The following is a 12,963-nucleotide window of genomic DNA, read 5'->3' on the forward strand; positions in this document are numbered from 1 at the left end:
GAGCATTTGAAATGTTTTCCAATCATTTGTGGTATACAACCCAAAGAGTTTATCATAATTTTCCAGATGAGGAAATAGGGACACACAGAAATTAAATTACTTGCCCTTGGGTCAGTGTTTAGCCCAATAAATTTTGCTTTCTACTTCAGAAAGAGATTACTCAGAGGGGAAAATAAAGATAGCATTTGAAGTTGCTAGAGGCTGTGTTAATTACTGATGCCCTTAAAAGGGCATTTAAGACTTCTGATTGCCAAAAGAGGGATTTTCTGTTGAAGTTACTTTCAGCTGGAGGTCTAGGAATTCTTTTAAAGTTACCTTCACCTAAAAATTGCTAGAAAAGCATTGTTCTTTTGAGAAGTATCCTTTTTAAGATTATAAAAATAACAATTTGGTTTGGAACCAGCTTTTAATGTAGAATAATGCCATGTACTGCATTGCATTCAGCCAGTGCTCACTTTCTAGGTGTAAATTGTAGGCAAAAAATATGTACGTGTCATGTTACTATCCTACTTACATGATTACATCATTTAACTGTCTCTCTCTCTCTCTCTCACCCTTGAGTTATCCAGAGGACAACTCTAGATCTTGATCAGGCTTTATTTTGGCTCTGGGCCTGGCCTTGGGGGAGGTAGGGCTGCATTAATGGAAAGCAAAAGAAATCTAAGAAGTAGGAATATACAAGTGGCCACCTTTCTACTCTGAAGTATTTAATTCAAAACTGCATTTCTTCACAACTCAACAGAATTCTAGATCTTTATCCACAAAAAAAGTCCCATTTCTTGATATGGCTTGAAACACCGATTACATAACCTGTATACACACACACCCACACCCACACCCACACTCTCTGACACTTACACAGGACCTATAGGTAGATGTATACATTTATGTGTCTATATGTTAAATTATCTCAACTCAGGGTTGCTCTCTGCTCTGCCCCCTAGGGCCCAAGAGAGGAGATACTGTAAAACAGTCAATCTCTGAGCTAGAAACCAGGACTTAAAAGCCTCGGGGGTAGGATGTTTCAGATCCCTTACTATTCCTTGAGTTATTTTGCTGAACATCACTTTATTTTTTTTAAAGATTTTATTTATTTATTTGAAAGAGAGAGAATGAGAGAGAGCACATGAGAGGGGGGAGGGTCAGAGGGAGAAGCAGACTCCCTGCCGAGCAGGGAGCCCGATGCGGGACTCGATCCCGGGACTTCAGGATCATGACCTGAGCCGAAAGCAGTCGCCTAACCAACTGAGCCACCCAGGCGCCCAGCCCATTTATTTTATTTATTTATTTTTTTTAAAGATTTTATTTATTTATTTGAGACAGAATGAGAGAGAGAGAGAGCTCATGAGAGGGGGGAGGGTCAGAGGGAGAAGCAGGCTCCCCACTGAGCAGGGAGCCCGATGCGGGACTCGATCCAGGGACTCCAGGATCATGACCCAAGCCGAAGGCAGTCGCCTAACCGACTGAGCCACCCAGGCGCCCTGAACATCACTTTCAATACCTTCTTCCATATAGACAGTGTCTGTTCGAGGAAATTGCGGGCCACTTTTTCCCATTGCTGTTAGCATACCCTACACTAGTGAAGCATTCTTCACGTGTGTCATCACCAGCAATTAACAAAACATTCTGCGTTTCAGAGTATCCCACCCTCCGCAGATTGTTCTGCCCATTCGTAACTGGGAACCGGAAGAGGAGCCCCGCAGAGAAGAAGGAGTTGGACCATTGGTGGAACATATTTATGAGGTAGCTTTCATCTTAAAGTTGTGTTAGGAGTTTTTTCTTATGCTCTTTACCAATAAACTCTTCATAGCATTTTAAAAGACACCGATCCAAGATCTGAGCTTTATATACTGCTTGGATTTGTGCTGTTATGCTATCATATTGCAGTGGGGGGAGGGGGTAGAGTATGAGTCACTTGCTTTTTAGTGGTGAGAGCCATTATGCAGTGAGAATATTTTATCTTGTTACTGTTCTCTTTTAAATGTTCCTTACATCTCTTTTTTTTAATATTTGGACAGCCTAACCATAAAAAGGACTAGCTCCCTGGACTTTATTTTGCCTCTTCCTACATTTTCAAATATCCTTAAAATCTACCCACCTCTTAAACTGAAAGTCACCAACCAGAAGGTACCAGACAGAGAAAATGTTATGGATTATTCGCTATGTACAAAAAAAAAAAAAACCCACACATATAACACACACACACATGAATAACTTATTCGGAGATTTGAAATAGTCCGTCCGTCGATTGGTAAAATATTTTCCAGAAGCAAACCAGAAGCTCATGAAAAAGCCACCTTCTGTTTGAGGTCCCTTCTTATTTACTGCTCTCTATCCCTTTCCTGTGTAACTCATTCCACTGACCTAGAAATCCTGACTGTGACTTTCATCTTAAGCTACAAGGGACATGAATAGCATTCTCTAAGGTTAACAACGAAGTCATTTCAAAACTGATGAGCTGTGTACATATGTGGGAAAGAAGTGTCAACTCCTGCATAACATCAACATGAAAACCTCTGTCATCTGCCCAACCTGTGGCTCAGAATCAGAAGCCCCATCCGCAGCTGGATCAAAGCTTTGCCCTAAGCTCTCTTGATAGCAAAAGGATAACATAGTCCCCAAGGCCACTCGGATTAAGAACCTTGCTAGTAAAAAATGCTGTCAAATAATTTATTAAACCTTGTGTGCACCGGTTTCTCTTTAAGAATGGTGAAACTTTAAAGTTTGCAAACATATTCAAACTCATTCTCAGGGCAGCCCTGCTTCTAATCTTAGCATAAACGGATCATAAAATTTTAGGGTAATAATCAGTGGTGACAAAAGCAATTATCACGTGTTTCCTACATGCTATTCTCATGTCTCAAAATATACTGTTATCAGTGGGTGCCATGTTGTTTTGATAATGTGAATTAAATGAGCCACCTAATAAGCAAAACCAAATTATAAATTGTTTTATTGATCATTAGAATTATCAGAACTGTGGGGAAAAAAAAAGACAAAAGTTCCCTGCTAACTTTGAAGTGAATTTTCAAAACCACAATAAATTTAAATACATTTCGTGATTTTCCCAAGCTGTTTTTGTGTCCTGTGAATACAGGATTCATGTGTTTAAAAAGCTCATCTCTTCAGGAGATGTGGCCTCTCTTTCTTTGATATTCACTGATTAAAACAGAAGGAGCTCAGCTTTGAAATGCGCACTTGATGTGAACTGTGGTGAGCCTGGACTATCTTTGGCATTTGATGGATAACCATTTTTCCAGAGGGTGAAAGAGAGTGCGTCGCATATGGTTGCAACTGGCAAGTCAGTAGTCTGGGAAAAGGCAGATTTCAATGTAAAGAAAGAATAACTAGGTTTTGAAAGCGTATCATTAAAATTGCATTTCTAGCCCTGCGATTAAATGAATATAAATTTTAGGTAAACATCGCAATGATCAGACATGGTTAATGTGGTCTTTGCTAAGGAGATCTGCCCTCAGAGATTCACAGAAGGAAGAATCTTCTCTGAGCAAAAGCGCCTCTTGTTTTCGGAGCTCTTCTTGCTTATGTAGATTGTATTTTTCTATAGCCACCATCATAGTCTGGATGCGTTAAAACCCAAAATACGCACTTTTTAGAATGGGTACAAAGTACATGGAGCTTGATTTCATCTTCCTGCCTTGTCCTGTACCATTACTTTTTCCTTTCTTGTAGCTGCACAATATTGGACCGAGTACCATCAGTGACACTCTTCTGGAGGTGGGCTGGCCATTCTCTGCCCGGGACGAATTTCTCCTCTACATTTTTCATATCCAAACTCTGGGACCTCTGCAGTGTCAAACAAATCCTAATATCAACCCACAGGATATAAAGGTAGGAGCCTGGTCTAACTAGCTGTTTTGCCTGTTTTTTATGGTAAGGAAAAAAAACTAAAACTGTGGTTTATATTTTTTAAAGTGAAGTAATTATAAGTTATTTCGGGCGCCTGGGTGGCTCAGTCGTTAAGCGTCTGCCTTCTGCTCGGGTCATGGTCCCAGGGTCCTGGGATCGAGTCCCACATCGGGCTCCCTGCTCCGTGGAGAGCCTGCATCTCCCCCTTCTGCTCCCCCTGCTTGTGTTCCCTCTCTCGCTGTGTCCCTCTCTGTCAAATAAATAAAATTTAAAAAAAAAGAATAAGTTATTTCGGTGATAATCTATATGGCCTTTTCTTTTAGTGTTATGGTTAGAATGCCAGGTCTTGGGGCACCTGGATGGCTCAGTCGGTGAAGCATCTGCCTTTGGCTCAGGTTGTGATCCCAGGGTCCTGGGATCGAGCCCCGTCGTTGGGCTCCCTGCTCAGCAGGGGTCTGCTTCTCCCTCTGCCCTTCCCCCTGCTCGTGCTCTCTCGATCTCTCAAATAAATAAATAAAATCTTTTTAAAAAAAAATGCCAGACCTAACTTAAAATGTCACTCCTAGAAAACTTAAATTTCTCTTGATTTTATTGTTCATGGTAACCTGTCATTTATCTAGCCTATTTTACTAGATACCTTTTGCATATGGTTTGACTAGCAGCACAACAAAACCAAAATCATAAATAGACATGTCATGTTTTGGAGAATTTGTACAAAATTCTATTTTTAGAGTCCTTTTGGTGCATTGCCAAAAGATATAAGGATCTTTGCAAAGTGGGCTTTTCCAGATGTTGCCAATAGCAAGTGGTAAAATGCGAGAATTTTCCAAAGGCCATCTCTGTGCCCCAAGAACCCCCAGACTGGAAATTTCTGGACCCCATTCTTTAGTGCAGCTTATAGAGAAGCCCAGAGCAGTGCTTTTCAGATTCTCAAGCTTATCCAATCACCTGGGGGTCTGGTAAGAGGCAGAGTCTGGGGGCCCTAAAACTCTGCCGCTTACAATCCCCACCTGACATCCACGCTGCTTTGCTACTCACAGACTAGCCAGAAGCTCAAGTGTCCAAGGAGCTGATCTCATTCAGATTAAGATCCAAATCTGGCTTTAAGTTTCTTCTGGGAAGAAAAGAACATAATTAGCATAAACCCTTGAAAATGTCACATTTGAATGGAAAAAAAAAAACCTTTTTAACCAGATGTTATCCTCAAAAGAGAACTTTATTTAAGAATCAACATTATCTAGTAGGTCAGGGAGACAGTGTCTCTATTCGAGGTGGAGCAAAGAGCAGGCTTCATGAAATACTAACTCAACCATTTGGGACGCAGGTCTGCCTCTACTCTAACTGGGGGCACGGGGACATTGCCGGTTATGAAAGGCTTTCTTCTTCAACCCGACATGGCTTCTAGTCCAAGGGAGGAAGACTGAAAGGGGTTCAGTATGAAAGGATTTATAGGACAAGTCTCCTTCTTTATGGGGAAATAATAAATAAGGTCACATGTATCCCACAAAATTATTTAAAATACTTCCTCCCTGGAAATTTTTTTTTCCATTTCCTCTCTCTTGGCTCTTCATTGAGATGATTTTAATATCTTCAAGGACAGTAGCTTATTATAAAATAATAAATAGCTTATTATAAAATAAATAAAATAAATTTTTAATCAGGGGGCGTCTGGGTTGCTCAGGCGGGTAAGCATCTGACTTTGGCTCAGGTGCCCCTAAGCCTAGTAATTTTAAAAATGCAACTTAATTATGCTCCTTTTATAAAACTCTCAATTTGTGGAAATTGAATATAAGAAGATTTGATTACAGTATGAAGGAATAGCTCCCCAAAATGACAAATGGTAACAATTCATGAATTCTTGAAATTCAGAATGATGAAACAGTTGAAATGTTTTTACTTTCAGGTCCTCTGAGTACTTTTACTTATATTTAGTATGTATAACCCAGAGAGTCTAAAAGAGCTTTTTATCAATAAGTAGATTTTTTAAATTAGTTATCAGTATGTTTTACATAAGCAGCTACCAACAAATTGAGAATACTTGAAAATTATTTTCTTCTTAAGGTAATAATTTATTGGTGAAGTCTCTGTAAATTTACTTGGCAATTTATTTCTTCCTAGATAATACAAAGCTAAATAATCAATTCTCTGTTTTAAATATGAGTTGGAAATTAGTAAAGAATAAATTATTTATTATATCTAGTTATCTTCAATGGAATAAGTCTGGGAAATTTTTTAACTTAGGTATCAATTTCAGATTCTTGCATCAAATCTAATTACTGTTTTTTATATAGATATTTAAAGATAAATATAGTTTTTTAAAATATAGCTATTTAAAGATAAATATCTGTAGTTTTTTTTTTAACTTAGTTCTTTAAGAAGCAGAGAAAGGGTAGGTTTAATAAAAGGAACAAGGAGGCAAAATACATTCATATGGGCAAAAAGTAAATCCTAGTAGGACGAGTGGGTGGCTCAGTTGTTAAGCGTCTGCCTTCGGCTCAGGTCATGATCCCAGGGTCCTGGGATCGGGTCCCGAATGGGGCTCCCTGATCAGCAGGGAGTCTGCTTCTCCCTCTCCCTCTGCCCCTCCCCTCTGCTTGTTCTCTCTCTTTCTCTCTCTTTCTAATAGATAAATAAAATCTTTAAAAAAAAAAAAAAGTAAATCCGGGGCGCCTGGGTGGCTCAGTTGGTTAAGCGACTGCCTTCGGCTCAGGTCATGATCCTGGAGTCCCTGGATCGAGTCCCACATCGGGCTCCCTGCTCGGCGGGGAGTCTGCTTCTCCCTCTGACCCTCCCCCCTCTCATGCTCTCTGTCTCTCATTCTCTCTCTCTCAAATAAATAAATAAAATCTTTAAAAAATAAAATAAAATAAATAAAAATAAAAAATAAAAAAAAGTAAATCCTATCATTCGATCTCACCCACTAAGATAAAATTCCTTACGATTTGGTTCTACAATTTCTTTATAAGCAGAGCAGTAATTAGTGAGTGCCTCTTGAAACATCTGCGTCTATGAGCAGGTCTATAAGTCTTTTCTGAGGATGCTCTAGTGCCCACTGGACAAGCCGCTGACATATCCCAGACCAGCTGCAGGCCTGTCAGAGGGAAAACTCCCACCTCAGCTTTCCCGAGGATCCTCTGGAGGATTTTCAAGTTCTCCACCATGTTTGCCTCTCCAGCCATTCAGCTGATTTCCCCTCAGCAAAATGCTTTCTCTTCAGGTCACATATACCTTTTTGTCCACTTCCCCCTCCCGTATATATTCTCATTTTTCCCCCCAATTAACCACTGAAAATAGCTCCCTCTTTCACTGCTTCTTTGCAGCTCCCACCAATGTCTAAGGAAATGTGCTGATGAAAAAGCAACTGTCCAGAGTTCCTTAGAAGCATTTTCTAGGCCACCTGCTCCAAGGAACCAACGCCACCAACTCTAAAACCTTTGAAATTCCCTGGACGCCCCCTGCAGAATCTCCACAACATCTCAAAATAATTTCTCACGTCTGCCTAATTAAACCTATCAGCATTTAATAGGATTAATGTATTTACCACGATGTGGGGGGGGGGTCCTAATTTTTAAAAAAAATACTCAGAGAGCAACCTCTTGGCTTTGCTTTTTTATTACAAACACATAGTTTTATTCATCAAAGCCATACTGTAGGTAAAGTAGGGTTTTTTTTGTGGGCTGGTCTGAAAACTGAGCCACCATTTAAAAGATTGTCTCTAAAGAGAAATGCATTCTGAGTGCCAAACATCTAGCCTCAAACCTTCTGAAATATGACCCATCTGTATATTGAACAGGTATTCCAAATGTGATGCTCCTCACATAAGTCTCCAAGTCCCATAAGGCCCGAACGGGATTCACTTCTCACAACACTGACTGGTACAGCTGAGTTATCCCACCAAGCGACCCTAATGTCCCCAAGATCTGAATAGCAGAAGGCCACCACCATGATCATAGGAAACAATGGGCCAAAGTTCTCACCCACACGTACCTCACTTGCTGCCCAAATACAGAGCATCAGTGACTAAACTGGGGACACACTCAGATGCCACTAGAAGTTCGTGAGGTTTTTTTATAAGGGTTTTAAATTAGTTTTCTTCTATTGCCACTTACCATAAAATGGATACAAATAGATTAATCTGCCAATGGAAAACTGATAAATAGCTACAATTTTTCCCCCATGACTTTATCACTGAAATACAGGTCACCTGCCTTGAAATAAGGGAAGAGTTTAAAGAAATGAGGACTTACTTACCCATGACATTTAAAAATATGATCTGGGAAATGGTGTCATTGAGATTGAGAAGTAATCATGTCTGTCCATGGTCTACCCATGCTGCTCTGTGTTATGTACTATAATCGTTTGCTCTCAGCCTCATATCAGGCTTCGTGGGGATTCACTTAGCCTGCTTTGTTGCCACCGTTCAAACACCCCAGTGAAGGTAAATAGGAGCACGTGTGGGTGACAGGGTTCAGGAAAGGTGGGTGAGCCACCTGGCCTCTGGTGGTGCCCGGCGCAGGCAAGCCAGAGGGTGGGACACTGCCTTGGGGACATTCCCTTCTTCTTTCCTTTTTGCCTCCCTGTGAAATGACTGCTGTCTTTGCTTTTAACTTAGTTAACCTCCCATGATGGTTTCACGTCATCAAGTTCATTTCTCTGCCTTCTGTGAACCACAGGGGCATAAGCAGATGGCCATGAAGGTTCTGCCTCCAGGCTTCAGAGATAGAGGATTTTAATGTGGCAATTTCGGCACATCCTGCCATCCAAAACATTGTGAAACAGTCAACTGTCTGCAGCATTCTGGCCAATCCATTAAATCTAATTCGTTCCAGATCCTTCTTGAAATAAAATTTTAGAGTTGAATAAAGCATTTCTCAACCATTCTAAAGGCAATAAAATAATGATTTCCAACTACCCATTATCTTATTTGGGTGGACTTTATCCTGAGGTTTGGAGAGTCCTCCAGACAGGCTGTGATCTCTAGATAAGATGTAGTTGAAAAAGCCAACGCTATTAAGGACCCAAAGCTGCATAAAGAGTAAAGGACTTTTTTTTAAGTTGGCAAGGTTTCGTCACGAACAGCCAAGTGTGAGAAGTGGGAGAAAGGGCTGTGGGATGTCACACTGTACCCAGGAGGGGAGGACAGGCGAGGTGTTGGCTTCAACCTGAGCTAGGATCACAGGACCATGTTCTGGGCCCCCCCACTCAAGAAAGGAGCCCGAGGTCCACATGATGTGACAGAGGCTAGACTAGGGTGACCGTAACAAGAGAGAAAGCCAATGTTGCATAAAGAACGGGCTTTGAGCCATGGAAGGCAGGAGGTTCCAACTATCTCGAACGACACCATTCTCACAGGAATCCCAAATTACAACCAGATATTACAAACATGGAAGCAGAAACACAGGTACCATCCACCAAGCCCTGCAATTAGTTTTTGGGTTTTTTTTTTTTTGTTTTTTTGTGTTTAATCAGTGAGCATGCAGGCTGTGGCTTGCCTTGGCAAATTTGCATCATTTTGTCTTACCCTCGAGAGAATTTTTTTCTTCATAACTGCCTCCATTTACTTATTGCTCCTTATTTTTTTTTTAATTTTTAATTTTTTATTTTTTTATTCTTATGTTAATCCCCATACATTACATCATTAGTTTTAGATGAAGTGTTCCATGATTCATTGTTTGTGCATAACACCCAGTGCTCCATGCAGAATGTGCCCTCCTCAATACCCACCACCAGGCTAACCCATCCTCCCACCCCCCTCCCCTCTAGAACCCTGTTTGTTATTGCTCCTTATTAATTCAGAATGCAGGGACTTGTTACAGCTCGCAACCCACTTGTGTTCTCTCTCTCTGTCTCTCTTTCATGCGCCCCCCCGATAGAGGACTTTCATTCCCCTTTTATTTTTAACAGTGCCTATACATCCAATTTTCAGCCACCAAAGGGAATACACTCTCCAGGATCCATTTCTCTTTGCCTTATCTTCTCTTTAAGATGGTCTTCAGATTCTCCTGTAAATTTTATTTTTATTTTTTTTAAAGATTTTATTTATTTATTTGACAGAGAGAGACAGTGAGAGAGGGAACACAGGCAGGGGGAGTGGGAGAGGGAGAGGGAGATGCAGGCTCCCCGCCGAACAGGGAGCCTGTTGCGAGGCTCGATCCCAGGACCCTGGGATCATGACCTGAGCCGAAGGCAGACGCTTAATGACTGAGCCACCCAGGCGCCCCTCTCCTGTAAATTTTAGAATCTAAAAACACGTGTCTAACAACTAAGAAAAGCTTCAAAATCACCAATGGAGTGAATCTATCCTTAGCCCCTGGAAAGAAAACTCATCTTGGTTCAGGTCATTCCAGTGGTAGCTCGGATGATCTATGAGATGTTTTCTGGTGATTTTACATGGTCCTTTGAGAGTGGCAGTGTCCACCTGCAGATCTCAACTCCAGACATCAAAGATAACATCGTTGCTCAACTGAAACAGTACCGCATCCTCCAAACCCACGAAAGCTGGCAGCCCATGCAGCCCACCCCCAGCATGCAGCTACCCCCACCTGCCAGCCCAGTAATCATGAATGCCATCTTTTTTACAGTATTGTCCATATCGGTATTTTTTATTACTCAGATTTAACCAGCTTTCTTTCTAACAATGTTAGTGGCCTCTGATTCTCCACATATGCCTGGCTTTTAAAGTTGGTTTAATTTATGGAAAAATCACCCTTCATATTCCCCCTTTCTTATTGTACCCAACTATTTTCTTCAAAAGTTGTATTTCCAACAGTATTGCACATTCCAGCTAGACAGTATTCCTTTAGCTCATAAATTTAAACCTATCCCAGAGTGAAGAGTTTGGTGAAGAGTCATGCAAATAGAAAACTCCTGTTGGAGTAAAAAATCTGAGTAGCAGCTGGGGAAAGAACCGTGTTTACCAACAATTGTTTCCTTATTGCAGAAAAAGAGCAATTTTCGTATTTGTTCTGAAAAAGATACTTGAGTGTTCACCACCAGCTCCTCAGAGCACTTAGCAAATTGTTTTCTGAACTGAATGCCTGCCTAACATGGGCGCTAAGAGGCCCTCACCTCTAAGGGTTTCAGATTAAGGAAAAACATGACCTGTGGGTTCATGATCAATTGTGACACAGGCTCTGAGAGTTCATCTAGAAAACAGGCTGTAACTGTGGTTTACATTTCTTGGATAACTTCTTCCTTGTTTTTTGTTTTTTGTTCATTTTGCTTTTTGGGTTTTGTTTTGTTTTGTTTTATATTTTGAAATAATTTCTGGAATGCCACTTTCGAAAACTGGTTGGTAAGCCTTTCGAAGACTTTCTCAGTGTGGCGTTTGGGAGGGACATTCCTCTATCTGCAAAACAACATTACTAAAAGAAAGAAGCATGTTTTCTCAACCCCTGCTGTGTAATACGTTCATTCTCAGGCTCAGAGTAAGTCCTGCGTGTTACTGAGAGACTGCTCGTAAGTATTTGTAAATGATGATGTACCAGGGGCCCCCACAAACGTGGTCTTCATCCATACACAAGCTGCATCTGACGCCACCACACAGGAGGCTGAAGAGCTGTCTTCTCTTTGGGCTATTATTTTACTATTACTGCTACTACTACAGGAATAAAGGAACATTCCGTAGGTCCTTCCAGCACCTTTCCCCTGTAGTTTGGTTATGTGCAGAGTTAATTCTGTAACATATCTCCCAGTGACCTATAAAAAAAAAAGAAATTACACATGAAAATGTCAAAGCAGAAACCACACACACACACACAAATATATGATAGAAGATATATATAAGGGAATCTTAGAGATGTTCACAATTTTCTATCTAAACTCAAATTTTAATCTTAGGCTATAAGGCATTTCTATCAGATTCTCCCCCATTGAGGATCCTTGAGCAACTCTTCAGCTGGCACTCCTTCCTGACCATGGTCCTGGACTATTCTAGCATCCTTGGGGCTGGCCTGCACCTCAGTGTCTACGTACTTCATCAGCCCAGTGCTGTGAACATCACTCCTAATTACCCCGTCCCTGAAATATTTAAGTGCACATCCAAGCCTCCAATTCAATCTCCTGTTTTTATAACTTTCTCACTTCCTCTGTCCACGAGACCTTCTCTTCCTTGATAGAAAACTTTCTCCGAATCAGTTAACCACCCGATTCTCAAGACTGCCACGCTGGGAATCCATGATGAATTGGCTGAAACATTCTTTTATAGGTTCCCTTATGTAACCTCCCTTCTCCCATGTCCTTCCAAGTCCCTGCCCTGAAAATCTCCATCAGGCACACTCCCATAATTTGGCTTCTCTGCCCCTTCGCCTGAGGGCACCAGGACACACTGATGGTGGGAAGTGCTCACTGGACAGCCAGTGGAGTGTGGAGAAGCCCCCTCTGCCATTTTGATTCCTCTCTTCATTTGTTTCTCCAAACCTTCACTACTGTTCTCGTACTTCCCATCCAGCCTCCTTAGCATCACTGTTAGTAGGTGACCTTACAGCAAGAGAATCTTCAAAGGATCCCTTTCGCCATCCCAAATCCCAGCTCCCAGCTCCCACCACACACACACACACACACACACACACACACCTCTAATTGTCTCTTTCTCATCCCCAAGACCTGTCCAACACTTTCAGAAGAAGGAGAGCTCTTCCTCCAGTTCCAAATTTAACTTGCTACATCAAGTATGCCCTGTTTTCTATATTTTCAACCTCTTCTCCTCTACTGGTTCCCTCCTTGGATCCCAAAAACTTACTTAAATTTCTTCCACCTTCAAAACAAACAATAAGCAAATAACTTCAGTCCGCATCTTCTTCCAAGAATAGCCCCTTTTCCCTTCCATTTTTAGCTGATCTGTACTTGTTATCCCTGCTTATTTCTCTTTTATTACAATTATTAATTTTTTTTATTTTCATATTAAAGAGTATTAAATGCCCATCAAAAGAATATATCAGGCAATATATAAAAACAGCAGAAAATTTTTAATTTCTAATAATGTCTCCACCCATTTACTGTTATATTTCCTATTTATTTGTGCATTAATTTTTAATTTTTAATAATGTCTCCACCCATTTACTGTTATATTTCCTATTTATTTGTGCATTAATTTTT

General features: G+C 40.8%; 1 protein-coding gene across 1 annotated transcript in view; it reads left to right on the forward strand.

Annotated features, from left to right (window-relative positions):
- The window catches only part of ITGA8 (integrin subunit alpha 8), a 183,143-nt gene that overhangs the window by 142,552 nt on the left and 27,628 nt on the right, over nucleotides 1–12,963 (forward strand). The window contains exons 24-25 of the mRNA XM_035021565.1: nucleotides 1,638–1,743; nucleotides 3,691–3,849. Of these exons, the coding sequence (XP_034877456.1) occupies nucleotides 1,638–1,743; nucleotides 3,691–3,849 (265 nt within the window). The remainder of the gene's footprint in view (nucleotides 1–1,637; nucleotides 1,744–3,690; nucleotides 3,850–12,963) is intronic.

Source organism: Mirounga leonina, unplaced genomic scaffold (genome assembly GCF_011800145.1).
Source record: "Mirounga leonina isolate KUSES-001 unplaced genomic scaffold, KU_Mleo_1.0 Mir_175, whole genome shotgun sequence".
Classification (NCBI taxonomy): Eukaryota; Metazoa; Chordata; class Mammalia; order Carnivora; family Phocidae; genus Mirounga; species Mirounga leonina.